Source organism: Bubalus kerabau, chromosome 1, assembly GCF_029407905.1.
Source record: "Bubalus kerabau isolate K-KA32 ecotype Philippines breed swamp buffalo chromosome 1, PCC_UOA_SB_1v2, whole genome shotgun sequence".
NCBI lineage: Eukaryota > Metazoa > Chordata > Mammalia > Artiodactyla > Bovidae > Bubalus > Bubalus kerabau.
Window position 1 is genome coordinate 4,635,317 of NC_073624.1, and position 24,875 is coordinate 4,660,191.

Consider the following 24,875-nt stretch of genomic DNA (forward strand, 5'->3'; position numbering starts at 1 on the left):
TCAGCTCTTGGTCCCGGCTGCCCGCGTCGTGTGAAGAGACCCCACCCTCCTCTGCTCTGGAGCCGCCTCTGCTTCCAGCTTCATCAGCCGCGTCGGTGTTTGCCTTTGAAATGCGCCCCTCACGTCCCTCCTCGACACCTAGCGCCCTGGGTTCCGAGTCAGCTGGGCTTCGTGTAATTGCACCTGCACTGTGGGGCGCTGTCCCGCTGGGTGCCCTTTCTGGGCCCTTGGTCCAGTCAAGGCCCTTCCTCTTTCATGGGGTGGACAGTGAGCTCTAGGACATGAGCTTTAGCCCCGTGTGACCTCCAAGTGTCCTCTGGGGACACCGGCAGGCCTAGGAAGAAACACACCGTCCACACGTGTGTATACACGCTTGGATCCGGACACGGCCTTCGTCGTCGCTTAGCTGGGGGTTCGACGGGCTTCCTGGAAAGGGCCGGACGGTGCGTCTTCTGGGCTTCGTGGCTCGTAGGGTGTCTGCTGTAGCCTCCCAGCGCTGCTGCCGTCGGGCAGCTGTGGATGGTGCAGAGGGAACGGACGTGGCCGTGCTCCAGTGCGACTTCGCTCCTGGACACCGACCTGTGACTGTCACGTGATTTCCACATGACACAAAATGTTATCCTCTATTTGATCTCCGCTCCTGGCAGGCTGTACCAAAATAGGCAACAGGCTCAATTTGGCCACTGAACCGTGGAAGCCCCCTGGCTTTCTGGGGAGCCGGACCCTCTTGTTAAAGACAGAAAGAACAGATCAGACTGAGGGTCCCTTGCTCTCCCGGGTGTGGTCCACAGGTGAACTGCGGGAGGGTCTGAACCTGACCAGGGATAGTCGATGGAAAGATGTTGCTGTTGGTGCAGGGATGGTTTTGTGGGTCGTGGTTTTGCTGTTCAGGTCATGTGGAGACCTGAATGGCCCCAGAGAGGCCAGATGGTTGCCCGCAGGGGCTCAGGTGTGACCAGATGAAAGCTGGTACCCAGCACAGACATACAGCCCAAGCGGCTCAGGTTGGCTGGGTTGGTGCCAGAGACCCTGGGCCCCAGAGACCCTGCTGGGGAGGGGGCAGCTTCGTTCCCTGACACCGTACAACCGGCATCTTCCCAGGATGGGAGGAAAGAATTCAGCAAGAATCCAGCGTGTGGGGGGCTCAGAGGGAAAGATGAGTTGCTCGAACACAGCAGGAGGGGCTCAGGAAGTCAGTGGGGGTCTCAAGATGAAAGTGTTCAGGCCCAGGGGAGGGGGGACCGATCGTGGCCGCGGATTCTTCCAGGGGCCAGAAAGTGCTGAATGAGCCCTGCCCGCTTGTCAGAGTGTCTTCCAAGGGGATTTGAAAAGAGAAAGAAACTAGCTGTTCGGTGCATTCAGAGAAGACCTCGACCCACTGCTTTAGCCTTGTTGGCTGTGTAGCAACAACTTACACACCCCCTGCAAAAGCGTGGACCCTCCAGGGGCTGAGCAAGCTGCGGCTCACACCCACTAGAGTGGGGTCTTGAGCTGGGGGAGGCTCCTTCAGAAGATGGACTGAAGCTGAAGCACCCAGCCTGACTCCTGGGAGGAGGGCCAGTCCCCGGGAGGGGCGGGGGGTGGCTCTGGTGGGGAACCCCAGCTGATGGGGGAGGGGCACCGTTAGAGCCTTCGTTCCAAACCAGATACGATAAAGTCAGAGCTCAGAGGCGGTGTAACCCCTGGGGCCAAACCTGCACATCTGGGAGCTGCGGGTCTCAGGAGCTGGGTGGGGCTCCCCTGGGGAGGCTCCATCATAGCAGGAAGCCACCCACTCCACTCCGCCGCCAGGACACACCGGAAGAGAACACATTGAGAGACCATGGCTGGGTTAGAAGATCCGCTCCGGGGCTGGGATTGTGTTGTGAGCAGAGGCTAACTAATAAATTGGAGCAGGAGGAGTGAAAGAGAACATGGGAAAGCGAGACGTGATTGCAGCCCAAGAGCCCAGTGGCGCCTGTGACCGCTCCGGTCTGCAGAACTTGGGGGTGACGGGCCGGGCCAGCGGAGTTTCCAAGGTGGAGCCGCTGCACTTTATAGTTTCCAGCGTCAAACTGGAAACATCAAATGTCGAACTGTTTGAGCTTCTGCTTAAAACAAACCGGGAAACCACACCCAGACCAGCAAGTGCCTCCTGTCCGAGGTGGGGGAGCAGAGTCTCTCCCTAGTGGGGGTCCTCACGGTCCCTACGGAGGGCGAGGTGGGGCCTGTCTCCTCTGCTTCCAGAGCTCAGAGCCAGGCCTGGAAGGTGGGCTCCTGACACCCACCCCACCCACCCCCCAGCCTCCCTGAGCTGCTATAGAGGAAACCCCAGGATCTCCAGAATGGGGGGGGCAGGGTCCAGCTCAGTAGGCTCATCAGCTTTCCCAAGGACTGACCAAGGGGGCCCTGAGAGGTGCAGGGTCCCCAAGACCAAGCCCACCACGTCGTGGATTGAATAAATGGGTGATGTAGGCCGAGGGGGAGGACGGAGTGAAGGGGCAGAAGACGTCTGTGACTCCAGAGGGGGCTACAGCATTCCCCCCCACCAAGCTTGCTGCTGGGACTCGGAGAGTCCTGGTCCCACCTGGACCGTCAGCCTCGGTAGAGGCCCTGGGTTCAGGCGTGTCCTCCTGTGCCTGCCCACAGCTGCCTGCCAAGGTCCGGTAAGCGAGAACTGATTACCCGCCCCCATCCTGCCATCAATATTTGGGGGGAGCCTTGTCGGGTGGCAGGAGACAGGAGGATGCCCGGAACCCCCATCACTGGCTGTGCCCCCGCTCCTGCCCTCCCAGGGGTTCGGCCTGAGCTGAACAAAGAGCCTGAGTACAGCAAAGATTGGGGGCCTGGGTCACAGGCGGGGGACAAACCCAGGCTGCCGGCCTCTGTCCTGGGACCCAGCCCATGTTCACTCATGGAGCAGGGAGTTTGTAGAAAGCAGAAGCTTCGCGAGCTCTGCGTTCCCTCTCAGGAGTGCAAAGGGTGCGGATTTAGGCGTGTGTCTGCGTGATTTAGGTGAGTTTCTGTGTGATTTAGGCATGTATCAGCGTGGGACACACCAGATACCATGTCTGGCTGGAATGAAGTCTCCCTGTTTCATGGGGTGGTGGGGTAAGAAGCCAGGTCAGACCCCTGTCTCTCTCTCACCCTCTAGCTACTGGCTCCTGCGAAAACCAGGTTGCCCATTCTTCTCAGGGAAGCATGGAGCCCATGGGCCTCCTAAGATGCGGGAGAAATGTGAAAGAATTTGCTTGTGAACTAGAGCTTGATAAAAGCCCTCCTCCCGCAGCCCTTTCCACACACTGAGGGCGTGTGCACTTGTTATGTCTATTCAAGTGTTGTCACCGGGAATTTACAGGAATTAAGGCAGGAGGAGGGAGCAGGCCATCGTAAGCAGCTTCTAGACACACAAACAGCCCTTGATGCAGAAATCTGTCATCCTATGAGATGAGCGTCTTGCTTCAGCTTACGGCAGGGGAAAACTGAGGCTCAAGGAGGGAGAAAGTGAGTGAGCCAGGGTCCCTCTCTGCCTGCCCCCGAGCCTGACGCACTCTTCTCCACACGCTTCTTTCGGGGTCCACAGCTTTATTTCTGGCTTCAGAAGGCGTCATCCCCGAGTCACTGCTCTCAGTATCCCTGCCCGCATCTTCTTCCCCTGGCAGGCCATGTCCCCATGCCCACGTCCCCGATGGGGAGCCAGGTGTGCCAGCCAAACCCAGCGCTGGGTCGGCTTGCTGGTTAGCAGGCTGGATGTGGAGCAGGCAGGGGCCGGGCTTGGCTGGGCCTCCTGGGTGGCGGTCAGTACGTCTTTCAGCTCTGCTGGTGCCTGTTGCGGGTCCCCAGGTTGTCCCCGAGCCGAGGCAAGAACGCAGACATGTTATTGATGGCCAGGCGCACGTCAAGGCCTCCTGGTGGCCGTCACTAAGTCACGGCCACTCCCAGAATCCAGAGAGCCTTTTAAGTGACTGGCGAGGAGGAAGAACAGCTTCAAGTGGATTTTAGAGGAAAAACACACGGGCTGGAGTCACAGCCCTCTCCCCGCTCCCCGCCACGGTATGGGTGTCCCTGACGCCACCAAGGCCTGGAAGTGAGATGCACGTGGAAACGAAGCCCATCTCCTCCCTGAGCTTCCCTTACAGAGATGTGGTTTCTGAGCACATTGGCTGGGTTTTTGCAGTCCAGTGATGCACGCGGTGGGTGGAAGCTTCCTGGGTACACAGCCCTTCACAGGCTACAGAGCATCCTTACAAACCCCATCTCCATGTGATTCCTACCAGCGGGTGGTGGTGTCACTCATTCCCAGTTCACAGATGGGAAAATGGGCTCAAAGGATCTCAGCCTGTTACCTACCGAAGGTGAAATACTGGGGTTCAGAGGGTGGACGGGGAGCCCGGCACACCACCCCCCGTGTTGAGCCTTCACGTTGGACCTCAGGCGTCGGCCGCCCCAGCCCCACACCCATCATATAAACAGGGCCCCTGAGGTCAGCCACATCCAGGGCTTTGCTAGACGTGAACTGGGTCCCTGCATGCCTGCCTCCTCCCTGGGTGTTCTCCAGAGATGCACTTGAACCTCCCCGGAAGCTTGGGCGGTTCCGCCCTCCTCGCAGCTTGCCTGCTGCTGCCCAGGTCTCAGCTCAAAGGCTGGGCCAGGCTGAGCTGCGGGCGGCCCATGGAGATGTGAGCTGCGTGTTCTCTGGGCCCCACACTCCTCATAGTACTTGGAGCTCAGGCTCTGTGGCCAGGCATCGGCTCGGACCCCGCCCCCTTCCCCTCCCAGCCTGGACAAGTCCCCCAGCCCGGTTTCCTAGGTGTCGCGTGGGGAGGAGTCTGTGCCTTTTCACAGGGCTGTCAGTGTGAGACAGCCGTGCCATCGCAGGCCCGAGTGTCCCCGTGGACACCGTTGGGCCCGCTGTCCCTGTGGCTGTTCTGCCCCCAGTTCTGTGTTCCGTGGTGCTGGGCTGAGGGCACCCGTGGGGGCGGCCTGCTGCCCTCCTGGCTGGTGCTGGCTCTGTGCGATCAGGTCCCATAGCCAGGTTTCAGGTGAGTGTTGGCCTCTTTCTGGAGTCCAGCTGGGAAAGGGGCGTGAAGCCTCAGGCGGTGCCAGCGCACGTGTGGCCCTTCTGGCTCCATCAGGCCCCATCCCCAAGGCCCCTACTCCTGGCCAACCCTTTGCTCACCTGTGCTCTCTTCTTCTGTGGTCAGGCTCAGGGTCACCTCCTCTAGAAGGTGACCTGCCCCCTCTGCATCACCCTCTCTCCACAAACAGGGCCGATGGTCAGTCCCCACTGAACTGTGAGCTCCCCAAGACGGACCTCACAGATTCATGCGTGGAACAAAATGCTGAGTGGCAGAAGGAAGGAATGGATAAAGCAGTGAGTGCAGCTCCAAAGGCTGGGTGGGGCCTCCTCCCCGCCCCTGATATGGCCCCCAGTGCCCTGAACTTGGCCTCTCTCCACCGACTGGACCAAAGACCCGCCTTCAACCCCCAGGTCTGATGCACGTTAGGTGGGCAGTGCAGGTCTTTGATTGGAAGAAGGGTTCTGAGAGTCCAGGTTAGAAGGCACACTCCCACCCAACCATTAGCCTGGATGGTAGACTTGGCTGCATTTCACCATTTTACACTCTCACCTACCACAAGGTCAAAAAAACCAGGCCATTCTCAGCTTCCATGGGATCTGTAATTCTCAGGACCTTCTGGCCCCACCACCTGGGTCTGCCGTTGTTCTGAGCAGTTATGAAAAGCAGAGCTGCAGGAGAGAGAGGGTGAGCCTGCAGGAGCAGGGCCTGAGTCACAAGGGGGCAGGCTGGCCTGGCCCACACGGGCAGACGGCCCCTGCTGGCCGAGGTCACTGCCCCTCCCGGCCCTTACTCACTGTGAGCCCACTGCTGTACAGCTCGTGGGAGGGCCTGGGGCTGGGGACACGGGGAGGGGTCAGGAGGCAGCCCCGCAGCCAGAACCTGGTGATCCACACACTCCCCTGCTCCCCACCAAGGTCTCAGGGATTTCCCTCGCGTGGATCACAGGCTCAAAGCTGACTGACCTTGGGCAGGTCACTCAGCCCTTAAGTCCTCCTGCCTGAAAGGGAGTAGCAGCTGTGAGCTCTGTCCAGGGTGCTGAAGGAGTCAATTAAAGTCAGGCCCGCGTGGCACGTAGCAGGGGCTCGATAATGCTGGAGTCATCATTCTCTAATCCCTCTACTCATCCAACACATATTTGCTGAGCTTTTAAAAACTGGAATGAGCTGGAATGTTTAGAAGTTGACATGTGAAAGTGAAAAGTGTTAATGGCTCGGTCGTGTCCAACTCTTTGCGACCCCGGGGATTGTAGCCGCCAAACTCCTCTGTCCGTGGGATTTCCCAGGCAAGAAACTGGAGTGGGTTGCTATTTCCTTCTCCAGGGAGGTCTTCCTGGTCCAAGGATTGAACCTGCTTCTCCTGCAGTGCAGACAGGTTCTTTACCCTCTGAGCCACCAGGGAAGACATCCTAATGCTGGAAATTAAATTCCATGAATGGCAGTAAGCCGGCCAGCTCCCACTTCATAGCTCAGGTGGACACCTTCCACCCTCCCCCACCCCGCCACCCCTCTGTGCCTGTGGCCCTCAGGTGACCCACGAGTCATCCTCCCTGGAGGATGCGGCCCCTGGTTTGTCTCACCCCACCCTCGGCCTGGCTGGTGTGAGTGGGTGGAGGCCCATGATCCCTGAGAGCAGGGAGCCCCATGTGTCTGCGGCTGCCGCTGCCCAGCCAAGGCCTCCTCAGCAGGTGTCCAGGTGCTCGGAGGCCTCACGTGGGGGTCTGTCTGTCCCACCCTGGTCTCCCTTCCGACGTTTTCCTTCCTGAAGTGCTGCTTGTACCTTGTTTTTATTCTCAGCACTCCAGGGGACTCCAGGGCACCCGCCATCTGCACTGGGGACAGGCACTCAGAGGGCACACTCAGAGGGGCTTCTGGTCGAGGGTGGGGGCTCATGGCTGAAATCTGCCCTCCTTCTCCCTGCCGAGTGAGGGCCAATGAGATGGGCTCCCTGTGAGCCGTGCCTCTCTGGCAAACCCAGGGCAGGAGTAGGGTGAGAGGCCCGCATGCCTGTGTGGCTTGAACAGAACCCCCCCGCCCCACCCTGAGGGCCCTGCCTGCATCCCAGCCTGGTCTGCGCTGTCTTCGGCAGCCTGACTGACCAGAGCAGCATCTCAGCTTCCTGCTCCAGCCCCCAGGGGTTGTCCTGCTCCTCCTCTGGTCGTCCCTCATAACTTGAGACCCCAAATTTGAAATTAAAATATCTCTCTATCCTGTGGGCCCTGCTGCTCAGCGAGGCTTCATTGTCATGGCTCACTAACCCAGGGATGCGGTCTGGACCACACGGCTTGGGAAGTCACTCGCAGCAGGCGCGTATCAGCAGTGGTAATGCTGGTAGTTAGAACTGCAGTGGGGATTCAGGGGCATCCCTGGTGGCTCAGACGGTAAAGAATCAAGAGTCTGCCTGCAATGAGGGAGACCTGGGTTCGATCCCTGGGTTGAGAAGATCCCCTGGAGGAAGGCATGGCAACCCATCCAAGTATTCTTGCCTAGAGAATTCCCATGGACAGAGGGGCCTGGTGGGCTACAGTCCACGGGCTCGCAAAGAGTCGGAGGCGATTAGGGGCTTCTCTCAGCTGTGGTGCCCGGGCTTCTCACTGCAGCGGCTTCTCTTGTTGCGGAGCAGAGGCTCTAGGCACGCGGACTCAGTAGTTTTTGTGTGGGCTTAGTTGCTCTGCGGCATGTGAGATCTTCCTGGGTCAGGGATGGAACACATGTCCCCTGCACTGGCAGGCGGACTCTTAACCGCTGGATCACCAGGGAAGCCCCACTTTTAATGTAGCTTCCCCACCAGTGAACTCTGGGCTTCTCATGACTCGTGTCACGTCCTGATTATACCGCCCCCCTCGTCCCGGTCTTCATGCCTTGTCACTCATATCCAGGGCCTCCCTGGAGCCCCCTGCACGTGCTGCCTGGCCTCCCTGCCTTCACTAGTGCCGCTTCTGGTCCCTCTCGAATCTCCAGGCTGTCCGCCCATCTCTTACCACCGTTGACGGGTGCAGCTCTGTGCGTTTGCTGCGGGCACCGTGGCGCCGGGTCCAGGAGCCTGACTGAGGTTAGCAAACGTCCTCTGTCCCTCGTAGCCCTCAGCGGGCCACGCCTTCCCTGCAGTTCCAGGTGCTTTTCAGAAATGTGAGGACAGAAGTCTGTAACAGGACAGTAACAAACCCCGTCACAATGGTGAGGCCTGTGTACGCTTTATTTCCATAAATGACCTTGTCCACTCCGAACTTTGCTCAGTGCTACCCAGAGATCATAGGGATTTCTCTCCCGATCTCAGTCCTTCCCCTCAACCCCCAGCCCTGTGGAGTTGGGACACGCTCTTCAGGCCTTAACTGACGTAGATAGGACTGCGGATTCCTGTCCCAAAGCAGCACGCTGACTGTGAAGCTGCTGAAAGGTGGCAGGGGGATGGGTGTTGACCCAGGTTCTACCCTCTGTGGGGTGGGTCTGGGCTCCTGCAGGCGCCCCTCCAGAGGTCCCCCCTTTCCCTTCCTTCCCATAAGGGCTGGCGCTGCAGCTCTTGCCATTTTTTTTAATATATAACTTTTTGCTTTGAGATACAATTTACATGCATTGACATTCGCTGGTCTTCATTGTACTGTTTGATGAGTTTTGACAGTTTATACACACAGGTAACTAACTTACACTGGGATGGAGCAGACCACCGCCCCTGGGGGCATTGTGGAGCCTGGCCACGGCGAATCGGGGTGTGCACGACAGAGGGAAGGTCCTGAAACGTCTGCTCAGCCGTCCACCTGGCGGTGGGGGAAGGAGCCATTCAGGAAAGCGCCTTGTGTCTGGGCGCGTGTCTGCGCAGAGGTGGCCTTGGCCCCTTGTGCTGCCTGCAGGGCTGCAGGGTCGTTAGCGCTCCCAGGATGCCCTCTGGGCCGGGCTCTGTTAGGCAGCACCTCGAGGGAGCTTGGCAACAGGGCCTCTGGCCCCGGTGAAGCTCCCTGAGAGGCGTCTCCTCCCACCCTGTGCCTGTGGCCACGGGACAAACCTGCCCTGGGCAGACGGTCATCCTGAGGACGTGGAGGCTGGTTCTGCTGAGAGCCAGCCAGCGCCCATCCGCGTGGCTCCACTGTGGCAGGCCTCGCCTGTGTCCTCTCGTCTGTGCTCTGCGCGAATCGCAGCCGGGCCAGGATGCTTCCCAGAGCCGAGCTCTCAGACCCACCCACCCCCAGCATAAGGTGGGTCTGGCACCCAGCAACCTCGTGGGGAAGACTGAGCATCGCTGGGTTTCTCTCCTACAGAATGAGCGGGTCGGCACAGCGCCTGCCACACGGGGCGCCCTGCGGCCAAGCCTCTCGTGGCCTCCTCCACGCTCCCTGCCCTGGGCCTGGTCATCTCAGCGTCAAGTTCAGAAGATACCTTCTGGGGACCTGCCTGACCGTCTCCCCCCATCCCAGATGCTGGTGGCCCCGTCCTAGAAATGGGGAGACTGAATCCGGAGATGAAGGCACTGGTCCAGAGTCTGGGGTGGTTTCTCTGGCACGCAGGCGGGAGTGGGGGCCACCTGGTGCTGGGGCCCTCCCCTCCGGAGCTGAGTGTGGTTCCCCGCACAGGACCACGTGCAGAAGAGGGATTCCTGGGACCCACCACAGCCACCGGCTCCCAGGTCCCAGGGCACCACCAGGCGTCGCAGTCCCCTCTGCCCTGCTCCGGATGGGCTCTAAGCGCCTCCTGCGTGCCAGACAGCGTGGGCTGGGCCACAGCAGCCGTGCCAAGCCCTGGGGAACCCGGTGCACCTCTCTGTGTGTCCTTCCCCCTCCCGTGGCCGCGTCTCATCCTGCAGGACAAGGTCGCCCTGGGGTCCCCTCCCGCTGGCACCTCCCCAGCTGCTCCCCTGAGGCAGGCCACTTTGCTTCCTGCCACTTTTCTCGTCCACGCTGGGGTCCTGAGCTCAGCTACCAGAAGCATGGAAGCTACTTAGACATGGTGGGGCTCTGTCGGTGACTGTCGGCACTCCACCCCCGGCCCTTCTGTGCTGATGGGACCTGCGTCTCTGCTGTCTGAGCAGCGTCGGATCCCAACTCACATCCTCACATCCTGGCCTGGCGCTTGCTTGGAGCCTGACCCCAAAGACAGAGCCAGCCACCTTGCCTTGCTTGCTTCTGTCACATGGGGCCTGGCACCGAGCGGCTCTCGATAGACGGTGCTGAGCCCAGTTACTGCCCACGGGTCAGAAAGGTAGATGCCTGCTAAGTCGCTTCTGTTGTGTCCGACTCTTGGTGACCCCACGGACTGTAGCCTGCCAGGCTCCTCTGTCCTTGGGATTCTCCAGGCAAGAATACTGGAGTGAGTTGCCATGCCCTTCTCCAGGGAATCTTCCCCACCCAGGGATCGAACCTGGGTCTCTTAATGTCTTCTGCATTGGCAGGTGGGCTCTTTACCACTAGGACTACCTGGTCAAAAAGGTTCAGTTCAGTTCAGTTGCTCAGTCATGTCTGACTCTTAGCGACCCCATGAATCACAGCACGCCAGGCCTCCCTGTCCATCACCAACTCCCAGAGTTCACTCAAACTCACGTCCATCGAGTCGGTGATGCCATCCAGCCATCTCATCCTCTGTCGCCCCCTTCTCCTCCTACCCCCAGTCCCCCCCAGCATCACGGTCTTTTCCAATGAGTCAACTCTTCACATGAGGTGGCCAAAGTACTGGAGTTTCAGCTTTAGCATCAGTCCTTCCAAAGAAATTCCAGGGCTGATCTCCTTCAGAATGGACTGGTTGGATCTCCTTGCAGTCCAAGGGACTCTCAAGAGTCTTCAAAAGCATCAATTCTTCGGTGCTCAGCTTTCTTCACAGTCCAACTCTCACATCCATACATGACCACTGGAAAAACCATAGCCTTGACTAGACAGACCTTTGTTGACAAAGTAATGTTTCTGCTTTTGAATATGCTATCTAGGTTGGTCATAACTTTCCTTCCAAGGAATAAGTGTCTTTTAATTTCATGGCTGCAGTCACCATCTGCAGTGATTTTGGAGCCCAAAAAAATAAAGTCTGACACTGTTTCCACTGTTTCCCCATCTATTTCCCATGAAGTGATGGGACCGGATGCCATGATCTTCGTTTTCTGAATGTTGAGTTTTAAGCCAACTTTTTCACTCTCCTCTTTCACTTTCATCAAGAGGCTTTTGAGTTCCTCTTCACTTTCTGCCATAAGGGCGGTGTCATCTGCATATCTGAGGTTATTGATACTTTTCCCGGCAATCTTGATTCCAGCTTGTGCTTCTTCCAGCCCAGTGTTTCTCATGATGTACTCTGCATATAAATTAAATAAGCAGGGTGACAATATACAGCCTTGACATGAAAGGTAGTGGGGGGTTAATCCTGTTTTCCTATTGGCTGCAAGGTCAGGAAATCAAGCCAGGAGCCCATTGCCAAGAGCAGGACCCTGCTCTCTGAGCCAGACCCTCTTTGAGGGGCTCTTGGGAGCCCCTGGGGTCGCTAGAGTGTTCTGTATCTCCACTTGGGTGTTGGTGACTTGGGTGTAGACATGTTGAAATCATCAAGCCATACACTCAGGTCTCGTGCTCACTATAAGTCGACTGTTTCTCAGTCTTACCAGGGTGGGGGACCTCTCTGGAGCGCCAGGTGCCTCTGGGGGCCCGGGACCCGCCCCTCCCCACCACTGCCCATGAGAGGCTCATGGCAGGGGACCTCTCCCCATAGGGAGCATGTCCTGGCCGCCAGCGGGCTCCCTGGGGCGCCGTGCAGACACGCTCCCCTTAAATTAGATTCCAGGGCGTCGGAGGTGGCAGGCTGATGAGGCCAGGGTCAGTGGGCGCGGGCGCCCGCCGACCACACGTGGAAATTAGATTTCCTAAATGACCGTCTATTTTCCCGAGGCCGGGGTCGGTGGTGGGAGGCAGCTAGGACGCGCCTGCAGATGGCGTCTTCCGTCACTGAGCTTGGTGTTGAAGGTGCATGGAGGTTGGTGGCGGCCTCTGGACCTGGGGGGCTGGGGAGCAGCTCTGGGGCCTCCTGTTGGGGGGACAGACACTACTGTGCCCCAAGTCGGGGGTAGCCGGGGAGCATGAGGTGAGGTGGCCGGGCAGTCCATGGGGGCCAGGTGTTGGGGAATACAGGAGCCCAGCATGCTGCCTGCTTCTCACCCAGGCCCGGGAGGCAGCCCCTCTGTGCTGGGAAGGAAGTTACCCCTGTGCCTGCCTCCTGCAGTGCTGGACATGGACCCATGCCCCTCCTGCAGCCCTGGACACAAGCCCACATCCTTCCTTACAGGATTTGCTCCATTGTTCCAGGGGATGGTCAGGGGAAGGAGAGCTGGTGCAGGGTCTTCCCAGGGTGCCCGTGAGGCCGCAGCCGGAGCCCCTGGGTCCTCTGCACTGACACCACCCCACCCGTCTGTGCTCAGGGCTGAGGGGCGGCCTCCTCCTTAAGGCGCCTCATTAGAAGAGGCAGCCCCTTCACTGGGGACGGTGGTGGTGGGGGGAGCTTCCAGTCAGGGGCGGCCATCCAGGACCGCCTCCTCCCCATGACTCTGGACGTGTCCACAGGCAGAGCTGGGCAGCACGGGGGTGCCTCCTTCTCAAGACGCAGGTACCCAGAGTGCCCGAGTATGGGAAAAGGGGCCTTGACTGGCTCCAGCCTCCCCCACGTTAGGTTCTCAGACACAGCGCTGGTTTCCCAGTTGAGATGATGGGAGGTGGCCGTTCTCGCTGGCCTTGTGGACACCCCTCCACACCCCGGATCCCGTGTGGCTTCAGATGCTGCCGTCTGCGGGGACACGGCCAGTGTACTCCCCACCCCCGCACGCCCACCCCACACCTGCGGTTGCCAGGGACTCGGGGCTGTTCTTTTCCTGCGCTCTGAAGATCACAGCTCCTGATACTTAAGTCCACGATGCCATTTAGAGTGTGTATTTCCTACTAAATAGCATAAAATTACACCCTTTCAAGTTAATTAAACCACTTTGCCACGCTGGGGGCTGCTGAAAGGGTGTTTTAAATGTCAGCGCGGAGTAGCTGCATGTGTTCTCTGGGGCTCTCTGGTTAAGGATGGCCTTGCCTGTAAAGACCTCTTGGTTAAGTGGCCCCGGGCAGCCCGCCTCGGCCAGCCCCATGCGGTTGGGGTCACCGGGACCCAGCCTGGCCAGAGCGTCTGGGCCAGCAGCTGATCTCCCCGGGAGCACGCAGTCAACAGCTCTGCCTCGAGGTGGGCGTTTGCAGAGCCTCCTAACAGGGCTTCAGTAAATGACTCCCCTCGTGGGGCGTGAGGACGCAGGTTTTGGAAGAGGGTTCTTGTTTTAAAAAACCAGTGTTGCGGTCTCCTGAGAGACCCCGGGGTGTAGCCTCCTCTCCTCCAGGAGCTGCAGTGCCCTGGGGACCAGCCCTTGGAGCCCAGGAGGGAGCAGGATGCTCAGGGCAGGGGGGCCAGCAGGTGTGGGTGCCTGTGGGCAACAGCCTCGCAACTTTGGCCAGCCCCAGGAGGGGAGATCATCCTGGCCTCTGTGGCACATGGGCCACTTGGACACCTTGCCCCTCTAGGAGGCAGCTGGCATGTCTCAAGAGGTGAAAATCCACTCCCAGAGGGCTCCCTGCCTGGCCCACAGTGGGCACCTCAGGTCCTGCCTGCACACAGCAGCTCCGCTTGACTGGCTACAGCAGCCAAGAGCCCTCCCAGGCTCCCAGTCAGTCTCAGGGAACAGCCAAGCTCAAGGTGGGGATCCAAGGCCCTGCTCGCATGGGGACACATGTGCGCTGGTTCACGCACTCGGGTGGCCGGGAGGTTTCCCGTCCCCTGAACATTCCCATCCATCCGTCCCCTGCAGACCGACCGTCGGCTCTTCCAGTTTTGCCCATCGAAGGCGCTGACTGGTGCCCGTGCATGTGAGCCCAGTGGCCCCGGGCATGCCCAGACGGGGACCTGCTGATCCTCACTGCATCAGGAGCCCCCGCGGCCCTCCCGCCAGCCCCGTCCCCCTGCAATCCTTGCCTCCCCCTCCCTGTCACCACACCTGGTCGCTGATGTGCGTGTGTGAGCCGGGGGACCCTGGCGTGAGTCACACCAGCGGGTCAGGGCCAGGTGCCTCCCAGTGTCTGACCCTCTGGTCCCGGGAACAGGGGAGCCGGTTCTCGATGCCCCAGCTTCGGGGGTGAGGACAGGGTGCTTGATGTGACCCAGGCCAGCAGGGGAGTGGAATTCGAGTGCAGGTTGGTTGCCCACCCGCCCCCCCCCCCCCCAACCAGGTAACTGGAGCTCCGGGTATGCGTTGGTTCCCAGCCATAGACATGGGACGTGGGCTGGGAGGAGACGGCAGAGGCGGGGGTGCCTTTCCCTGGGTTTTCACAGGCACCCCCAAAGGCCCCCTGACGGTCCTGTGTGGGCGAGCTCGGGGTTAGGGGAGGCGGGCCACGGGCTCGGGGGCGCCACTCGGGGCTGGCAGAGCTCGCCTCAGCACAGGGAAGGACGTCTCCGGCATTCCCGACGGTGATGGAGGCGGCAGTCGGATTTCATCTGCGAATAACAAGGTGGTTTTGCACAACTGTAAAGTGGTGCTTAGCTTATGTTAATGTTTACTGGCGCTCACGGATGTTGGAGCTCCGCTGTTCTCTTTGCCCCACGTCACAGCGGTTCCATAAAGATGCGAGGAAAATTGCAAGTTGGGAAGCTGCTTGGCCGCTGCAGAGCGGGCACTTGGCCACCTTCTCCGGGGCGCCCTTCATGCTTCTTGGGGGCCTGGGGCTGCTGCACCCCTTTCAGGCGGGAGCTTCACAGGGTGCAGAAAGCAGGGGCCCCCACTCTGGTCAGCTCAGTGCACACTTTCCTGGCCGGGAGGAGGGGAGGGGAAGCGAATGCTCCCTTCCACACAGTTCTCGAAGCCCCTGCAGAGCCGATGGTGAGCGTCCGGAGAGCGTCTGGGGCCACAGCTGCTCTGCCCTGACCCCAGGGCCCCCCACGAGCCTCCCAGACAAGGCTCGTCGAGGTCACAGGGACTGTGCCCGGACACAGGGCGCTTCCTCCTCCTGCCGGGAGCCCGGCTCCCAGGCGACTCCTGCTGTGTCCATGGCGCTGGCTGGAGCCCAGCCACCCGGGTCAGACGGAGGGGGCGGACAGACGGATGGACGTGTGCTATAAACAGCGTAGCCTCCTTCCTTGGGGACCGCCACTGCAGTGCTGGGGTCTGAGCTCCATAAGGTCAGGCCCTCCCTGCCCAGCCCAGAGACCCTCTAGCGGCTGCAGGTCAGGCCGTGGGCACGCAGCTCCCAAGCTGTGCTCACTGGCCCCTCCTACGTCCTGAACTCTGAGTCCCAAACCCTCCCCTTTGGCTGAGAGTCTCAGCTCAGGGCTCAGCTCACATCACAAGGATGTGAGTGGGCATCTGAGCAGGGCGATGCGAGGGAGGGGCAGCAGCCCCCAGGATGAAGCCAGCAGACGGGTCTAAGGGGACGGTTAGGGGCTCAGGACACGGTGGCCCCAGAAATCCGCTCCCCCAACGCCGCAAGATGTCTGGCTTCGCACGAGGCAGCCAAGGGCTCAGGCCGTGACGAGAGCCAGGTCCTGCCGTAGCTGGCCGCGTAACACCAGCCCCCATCTCATCCCTCGGTGTGGGGGTGGGGGAGGCCCAGCGGAATGTTCTGGCAACTGGGAAGGGAACTGGCAACACCTGCACGGCTCCCTATAGCCAAAGTGAGCTTCTGCTTCTCTTTCCTGGTGAGTGACGAGACAGAAGCCTCGGCCCAGCGCCTGCCCGAGCCAAGCTTGGACGAAAACGCTGCTGCTTGGACCCAGTGACAAGCCGCTCCCGGGCACACGACCATATCCCCAGCTGCTCAGCATGCAGACCTCTCACGGGCGCCGATTTGGGGCTGAGATTCTGGAAGTTTAGGTGGGGGAGATGACTGAAGGTGGCCAGCCCGGCAGCTGCTTTCCCTGGCCTGGAGTGCGGGCTTTCCCAGAGGAACTGGGAACCACATCCTGGGGTGACCCTGGGGACACAGAGGACCTCCTCTTAACTCCTCAGCAAAGGGCAAATGCTCTGGGTCAGCAGTGGGGCTGCGGCGCCCTGTCCAGTCCCAGGGCCTCGGTGGATAGAGATGCGCCGTGGGCTGCCCCGGGGTGGCGGCGGGTGAGCCGCCTAAGGAGCCGCGTCCACCTTGTTCTCAACAAGAAACACGTTGTGTAGGCGTCGTGTCTTTAGGAGGGCTCCTCTCTCAGTGTTTCTAGAGTTCTATCCGTGTATCTGTATGGACGCCAACATGGTCTTCATACAGATGGAGAGAAACCCAGCTGTCCTGAGTGTGCCATGGCGGCGGCCTGGGGTGGGGCGCTCTGGAGACCAGGGGTGCTGAGCTGTGGTCGCCTGACCAGTCTGTTCCCTCCCCAGGACCGGGGGCCAGTTTCTGTGGCTTCATCACCACGCCCGTGCTGGTACTGCCCCCGCACGGAGGGGCCCTGGGACCCACGTGAGTGTCAGTCGCTCAGTCGTGCCCGACTCTTTGCAGTCCCGTGAGCTGCCGCCCGCCAGGCTCCTTGGTCCATGGGATTCTCCGGGCAAGAATACACTGGAGTGGGTGGCCGTTCCTTCTCCAGGAGATCTTCCTGACCCTGCGATCGAGCCCGGGTCTCCCGCATTCCAGGCAGGTTCTTTACCGCCTGAGCCACTGCGGAAGCCTGGGAAACTGAGTCCCAGGTCTCCCGGGAAGCCCTTGGGGGTGGGGGACGGGAGTGCAGGCTGCCCCCTCTCCGCAGGAGTCCTTCAGGAGGGACCTGGCCTAGCTGAACCCTCGTGTCCAGGACCTGGGAGCATCCTGCGGGAGCGGGCCTTTTACAGCCTTCCTCGGCTCCTCCCATCCCCACACTGAGCATCTCCTTGGCTGGGTGATTGCTTGAGGCCTGAGTCATCCATGGCTCAGCCAGTCATCGTAGCCTCCCGATGGCAGACGGTTTACAGGCGCTCGGGGTCTGAGTGGGGTCAGTGGGCGAGGAGCCGGCATGGCTTCCTGTGTGTCCTACACCCCGACGTGGCCCGTTCGGGGCAGGGCAGGGCCCGGCCTTGCTGCAGAGGCACGTTCCTTCTCTTCTTATGGGCACCACCTGCTCTGGGCCAGCAAAACCCAGAAGAGACGTGAGCTTTCAGCTGACAGTCGCGTGCCCTTGGGGGAGAACGCCTTCAGCCTCTGGGCCCGTGTGGCTCCTTTGGTAAACCGAGGGGCCATTGAGCGATGCCCAGGTTCAGACACTCGCTTCACATTGTCCGGTTCTCTCGAGGGAGAGTGGAGCTCCCTTTGCAAGTCCCCTGAGCACCGACTTGGAAAGCGTCTCTCCTCCGGGTTCAGACTTTTTAAGATAGAAAAGCTCCCTGGACCCTGGTCCTGCAGCCTCTGAGCGGTGGCCTGTGGCCCTTTGTGCCCAGGGGGTGGGTCCTGACATGTAGGTGGGGGGGTCAGAGGGCAGGCGTGTCTCTCTGGAGACCGTGGGGAAGGACGGTCACTGCTGTTGGAGCTTGTGGGGTCGCTGAGCTCCGTCCCCTCCAGGTGTGGACAGGACCCCAGGGCCCTCTGGGAAACGGGGGTCGAGTGTCTGGGAGAAGGCAGTGCGAGACCACACGTGTGCTCACACAGCCATCCGCCCCACGTAGCATCCCCAGGAGCCATTGCCGTGGCGAGCCCTCCCCGGTGCTATCATGTGAGAAGGCCCCCCTGTGAGGCCGGCCCTGCCGGTCCTGAGTGGGAATAAGAGGAGTTTTGAAAATAGCTTCTGATATCCCGAGTGCAACTGGAGGCAGGGTTGGGTCACCTCTGGGGCACCTGTCTAAGGGTTGGTGGTTTGGGTTTGGGGGATCAGGCTGGGGAAGGGCGTGTGGAAGCCCTGGGGTCTGTAGGAACCTCCCATGCACCCACCCACCATCCACTGGCCTCCCGAACTCGCACTCCAGGGAAGCCCTCTGTGTGGCCGGCATTGAATTGGAAACCTGTGAACATTTCCAGTTCGGGGTGGACGCTCACTGCAGGCCTCAGGAGGGGCCACACATGGCGTGCTTGGCCCAGGGCTGAGCTTGGTCTACCTGGTGCCTTCCTGCTCGCTGTGACACGCCAACAGCCGTCCTGGGAGGGGGCGTGTGCGGTTGTCTTTGGTTGGAAGTTGTGGAAACTGAGGCACAGAGGGACTTAGGAGCCCCCACAGTGCTCAGGGTTGGAGGTTGAGTTCAGGGGCAAGGTCAGCCCTGAGTTGAGTCCTGTGAGTGAAGAAAGTTCTGGGAAAGGGCATCTGGGTGGGGTCTTAGAGGGTGCACGCTCCTCTCTCCCTCAGCCCCACCCTATGCACTCTGTCCCCCCGCACGGCTCACGGTGACCCCACCCTGCTCCTGCCCTCCTGCCGCCAGGAAAGAGGACTGAGTGCCCTGAGCCACCGCGCGTCCCAGGGTCCCTGTGTGCCCTCCGGTCCTGCTGCTTTCTGTCCCGCCGGCTGGGACTGCCAGTCTCCTGATCCATCCGGTCAGGGTCTGGGTGAGAGCTTCCAGTCCTGCCCAGCACCCCAGTTCCCAGGCCATGCAGGCTGCCTGGGGTTCAATGGGAGCCCCAGATGCAGACTGTCCCCAGACACTCCAGGGTCTGTCCCCTGATGTGGAGGAAGAGCTGTTGAAGTGAACACAGCAGGAAGCCTGGGACACCAGGCTCTGGTTTCCTTTTCTCTGTCCTCACACTTCCTCACGTTCCTGTACTTGCCTCTCGTCATTGCGGGGAGATGAGCACGTGTGCCCCATGTGAGAGACGGAGAGACCGATGCTGGAGAGCAGAGCGGACTTCCGCAGGTCGGCCCAACCAGAGAGGGGCCTCTGCAGGACCGGCTCCTGGACGGGTTGACCCCAAGGCCGTCGCTGCTGGGGTGCCAGGCTGCGCCTCCCTCCCACGCTTGGCGTCCTGGTTCCAGGTGCCAACCCGGCTAGGTCTGACCCACTCCCTCTACGTGGCACTCACAGAGCCAAGAGTGCACCAGGCTCTGTGCGGACCCCAGGCGCCCACTCCCGTTAGTCCCCTGCCGCAGAAACACTCCCCGTCGTGGATGAGAAGACTGGGCACAGAGAGCTGGGGGCCACATGCGACTGGTGCCAGAGCCCGAGCCCAGCCCGCCCCGCCCAGGTACCGTCAGACACACCTGTCTGCTGGGCACCTCCTACCTGCCTCGGCCGGGACTGAGCTTGGCCGAGGTTTCCCAGGCTGCCCCGGGGACGCCACTGATGCAGGAAAACACATGAAGTTGTCTTTGACTTTTATGGCCCCTTTTCCCTATTAAAATGCTTAAAGCCGTAACTGTCATCATAAGGAGCTCATTTATCTTGACCAGAGTGTGGCCATAAACTATCCGGGGCTGGTGGAATAGCCCCTGAGATGATTGTTTCTGCTGCTATCGATAAATTCCGACACGGAGCAGAAAGGTCAGCCCCTGCCAGATAAAATGGCTCTTCAGCTTGTTAATTAAAGGTTTATAAGGATGTGGAAGAGCGCGCTCTGGGCTGAGCCTTGGATCGAAGGGGAGCAGATACCTGGCGATGGGAGGATGGACAGGGCAGGAAGGGGGCTTTGGTGTTCCTGGAGGAAACCGTGGTTCCCGGAAACCTGCTCAGCAGCCCGTTTGGTAAACTCCTCCCCAAAGGCTAGGACTTCAGGCTTTGACTTAGGGAGTCAAAGCCTCCCTCCCTACCTCTCCTGCTCCCCTGGCACCCAGGACGCCCTGCAGAGTGCTCCCTGAAGAGTCAGAAGGCACCCCGAGTCCCAGGCAGTGGCGTAAACGTGGAGTCAGGCAATATTTTAGTTCGTGGAGTCAGCGGGTGGATGATCTTTATTCTGTGATCATCCCGCAGGTATTCAGTTTCCCCCGTGGCGGGTGGTGTTTCTTTCTTGCTCACCGAGTGTTTGAGAGTGAGGTCAAAGTAAAGCTCCCCTTGTCTCCCTCACTCTCTGACTCACCCCAACCTCGAGGGCTCTGCCCCTCCAGCCGCCTCTGCGCCTGCCTCCCCGTCGTGGTCCCCTCCCCCAGGTCCCTTTCTGGTTGTGGATTTCTCAGCACGTGGACAGAAGTCATGGGTGTGTCTCAGGTCAGGAGAGAGGGCTGAGCACCGACCTGCGGTGAAGACGTAGAACCACGGACATGGAGCAAAAGAGGAACCCAGAGAGGAATCCATACAGAAACACAGGACGCATGTGCCCAAGTGGACGCCAGAGACTCAGATAGCCGATGCAGTAACACACTCAGAATCAGACGCACGGCCAGCCTCACGCCTTCCCGTGCAGATACGCACGGACTGGAAAAACATACAGATGGCACGCAGCGCTCGCCTGGATGGCTTGTTCAGGGATCTTAGCCAGAAGGGAGTCCCTAGGGAAAGCAGCTTTGTGCCTGTTCTCTGGCTTCTGTGGGTGTTGGGCATGGACTTGTCCTTGTAGTCCTGAGGCCCTGGGGTCTTAGTGCAGGAACCCCTGCTTCCAGGGGGCAGCACGGCCCCACTCTAGTGCCCATGTGGGCCTTTTGCTGCAGAACCTACTGGAGGGACAGGCTGCTTTCTTCTCGGCCTGCAGTCCCCAGGTTGGCAGAATCCCCTGGGAGTTTATTTAATCAAATGGTGCTCCCTTTGTGCCTGCCACTCACCTGTGCAGCTCTGGACCGGGGCCCAGGGGTTGACAGCAGACAGACTCTACAGGTGATGCTGAATGAAACAGCAGGTCCAGGGGCAGCTGAGGGCACCGCCTTCTATGTGCATCCCTCTGCGAAAGGCAGGCAGAATCTTTAAGACATGGGCATTGGGCAGGGCTCGCTACACTGTGCTGGAGAGGGAAAAACGGCACGGTGGATTGAGACGTTCCCTCATAGAGTGACCGCGTTTGCTTGGATTCTCTCTGCGTTGCGTATAAAGCTCTATTCCAGCAAATGTCCACGGTGAATTTCCAGTTAAGTGTGGATAATTCGGCTCCATGCAGAGAGGCGGGCAGCTGGCTGGAAGGACATAAACCTCAGAGCTTTGTCCATTTGGGGCAGGTGGGAAGTTCCAGAGGAGGGAGGAACCACCCCATTATAACCAGGAGAAGCAGCTCTGTGGGTTGTGGGGCTTCTGTCATCTCATCTGGGGAAGGATGATACTCCTTCCAGGGACAGAGAGCTTTAAGGGGGCAAATAGGGAAGGGAGTTTATTTTTAGCAGTTTTGTTAGAATAATATATACAATAAAGTGTTATATTTAAAAAGTGCAAGATGTTTGACATAGGCATCCATCTGCGAGACCACCACTAGAATCAAGATAGAAAACACACCCTTGACCCTCAGAAGTTTCCCTAGGCCTTTGTAGTCCCTTCCTTTCATCCCCCATCTCGATACAATCTCTGATCCCTTTAGATGAGTTTGCATTTCCTGGAATTTCATGTAAATGACATCATACAATAGTATGTGCTCCCTTTTTTGGCTCCTTTCGTTCAGCAAAACCACTTTGAGACTCGTCCATGCTGTGCATATCAGTTGCTCATTCCTCATTCCTTCTTTGTTGCTGAGTAATATTCCGTTGTGTGGATATGCCACGGTTTGCTCATCTGTGGGCCTGTTGTGGGCCTGTTGATGAACATCTGGGCTGTTTGCAGTAGTGCTGCTGGGAATGTTCCGGAACAAGCCTCTGGATGGCCATGTGCTCTCATTTCCCTTGAGAGCTGCTGGGAATGTTCCGGAACAAGCCTCTGGATGGCCATGTGCTCTCATTTCCCTTGAGAGCTGCTGGGAATGTTCCGGAACAAGCCTCTGGATGGCCATGTGCTCTCATTTCCCTTGAGTAGTGTCTAGAGGCAGAATATTTTAGTTGGGATTGCTGCAACAAAAACACCATCAACTTGGGGGCTTAAACAACAGACGTATTTCTCAGAGTTCTGGAGGCTGGGAAGCCCAAGATCAAGGTGCAGGTTGATCTGGTTTGCGGTGCAAACCCTCTTCCCGATTTGCAGATGGATGTCACCTTTGTCCATTTCAGCTGCGAGAACAAAATGCCACAGGCTGGGTGGTTCTTGTACACATAAACTTACTGGGACTTCCTTGGCAGTCTGGTGGTTAAGACTCTGCCCTTCCAGTGTGGGAGGCTTGTGTTCCATCCCTGATCAGGGAAGTAAGATCCCACATGCCACACAGTGCAGCCAAAACTGAAAAAAAAAAAAAAACAAAACGAAACAAGTGTTTTTATGAATGAGTGTTAAACTTCACCAGGTGCCTTTGAGACATCCAGTGAAGATGATATTAAAAAGAAAAAAAGAAGGAAAAGCTTATTGCTCACAGTTCTAGAGGTCCGTAGTTGGAGAGCAGAGTGCCAACATGGCCAGGTGAGGGCTTTTTCCGGCTGCAGACTTCTTGCCTGGGGGAAGGGGCTAGCGTCGCTGCAGCCTCTTTTATAGGCACGAATCCCATTCATTTCATCAGGATTCCACCCTCCTGGCTGAAGCACCTCCCAAAAGCCTTGCCTTCTAACACCATCGCTTCGAGCATTAGAATTTGAACAAGTGAATTTTAAGGGGACGCTAATATTCAAAGGTCTTCCCCGGTGTCTCAGATAGTGAAGAATCCACCTGCAATGCAGGAGACCAGGGTTCGATCCCTGGGTTGAGAAGATCCCTGGAGAAGGGAATGGCTGTTGCTGTTAAGTCGCTTCAGTCGTGTCCAACTCTGTGTGACCCCATAGACTGCAGCCCACCAGGCTCCCCCATCCCTGGCATTCTCCAGGCAAGAACACGGGCGTGGGTTGCCATTTCCTTCTCCAATGCATGAAAGTGAAAAGTGAAAGTAAAGTTGCTCAGTCGTGTCTGACTCTTAGCGACCCCATGGACTGCAGCCCACCAGGCTCCTCCATCCATGGGATTTTCCAGGGTTGAGAAGATCCCTGGAGAAACGAATGGTTACCCACTCCCATATTCTTGCCTGGAGAATCCCATGAACAGAGGAGCCTGCCAGGCTTCAGTCCATGGGGTCACAAAGAGTCAGATATGACTGAGTGACTAACACTTTCACTTTCAACATTCAAACCACGGCAGACTCCTTGCTGTGTCCTCACGTGGCAGAGACAGGAAGGAAACCCTCTCAAATCTGTCCTTATGAGGGTGCTAATTCTGGAGCTCTTATCTAGACCATCTCTAATTCCTGAAACTGAGGGGGGGAAAGGGAACGAAGCCTTTTAAAATGTTCTTATTTCAATTGTTATTTACAATTAGTTTTATGTTGTGACATCTGATTCAAGACTAGGTTTAGAAAAGAAGCTAGATCTCTTATTGTGTCTGTCTGAAGGGCTTCCCAGGTGGCTCAGAGGTAAAGAATCCGCCTGCCAACGCAGGAGGTGCAGGGGGTGTGGGTTTGATCCCCGAGTTGGAAAGATCCCCTAGAGGAGGTGATCACAACCCTCTCCAGTATTTTTGCCTGGAGAATCCCATGGACAGAGGAGCGGGGAGGGCTGCAGTCCATGCGGTCTCATGAGTCAGATATGACTGCGTGAGCATGCACAATCCCATCAAGAGGCCTCCACCTTCATAACCTGGTCACTCTCAAAGGCTCCATCCGTGAAAGCATCACACTGAGGGTTAGTGTTTTGACACGCGTGTTCCGGGGGACACCAACATTCAGTCCATAGCAATACACATATATTTAACTTTTTACAAAACTGTCAGACTGTTCCAGTGTGGTTATACCAGTTTATGTCCCCAAGAGTGGTGGTCGGACTGTGTCCCGTCCTCACCAGCCCTGGACTCGGCCAGCTGTTCTTGTCGTCGCCCTCTGAATGGGTGTGTAGTGGTATCTTACTGTTGTTTAATTTGCACTTCTCTAATAACTCATGATATTTAGTATCTTTTCAGTAGCTTATTTCTTTTCAGTAGCTTATTTCTTTAGTGATCTGTTCTGTTCAAATCAGTTTTTAATTGGGTTGTTTGTTTTCTGATTAGTGCGTTTGGGCACTTCTTTCATGTATTCTGGGTACAAGTCTTTTATCAGATAGGTGATTGGCAAAGTGGTTTTTTCCCCTTGTCCATGGCTCATTTTTCATTCTCTTAAAAACTGTCTTTCCACCTTCAGTTGTTTTTGAAGTTCAGTTGATTAATTTCTTCTTATGTGGACTGTATCTTTGGTGTTGTATCCCAGACCCTGTGCCTGAACCACAGCCCCCAGATTTCCTCCCGTGCCGCGTCCCGGCGCCCCGCCCCATCTGAGTGCTGCCCCCGCTGTCTTCCAGGCTTTGGGAGCCGTCACTGCGGTGCCTGTCACCGGCCCTCAGGTCAGCTCCTTGCAGAGGTTGGCCGGGCAAGGAGCAGCACTGCTACCTCAGGTAAGCAGCCTGCGGCGGGTGTCTGTCTGTCTGTCTGTCCACAGCCCCTCAGCACTGAGGTTTTAGGTGCAACCACAAGGGAGTCCCTTTCCTCTCCTGCCTCCTCTGCCCACCCTCCAGAGGAGACATTTGGACTAGACCCCATTTTTCACACACTAAAGAACTGAGAAATCAGTTTAGTGGGTCATGACCAGGAATTTTTTTTTTTTTTAATGGAATAAACTATGCTTCACTAGAATAGAGCAGACGCATCAGAAACACTGTTTTGTGGGCAGTTTGTTTCCGGACTGGATCACGATGTAATAAAGACTTTTGAGTATGGGCCACGGTTAAGAAAAGCGTGAGACACTCTGGACGAGACGCTGGGCCAGGTGCCCCCGGCTCCAGTCTGGGGCCCCCGAGACTGGGCTCAGCGCTTTGGACCAGTCAACTGACCTCCAGCCTTCCTGGGCGGAATCTCCTCTTCTGCAGAGGGGGTGTTGCCAGTGCCTCCCCAGCCTTGAGGGCTGAATCGGGACCT

The 24,875-nt window shown here is 58.3% G+C and overlaps 1 protein-coding gene across 1 annotated transcript in view; it reads left to right on the plus strand.

The window, feature by feature from the left end:
- The window catches only part of PHF21B (PHD finger protein 21B), an 84,907-nt gene that overhangs the window by 41,840 nt on the left and 18,192 nt on the right, over positions 1-24,875 (plus strand). Inside the window, exon 3 of the mRNA XM_055564677.1 lies at positions 24,263-24,355. Within this exon, the coding sequence (XP_055420652.1) occupies positions 24,263-24,355 (93 nt within the window). The remainder of the gene's footprint in view (positions 1-24,262; positions 24,356-24,875) is intronic.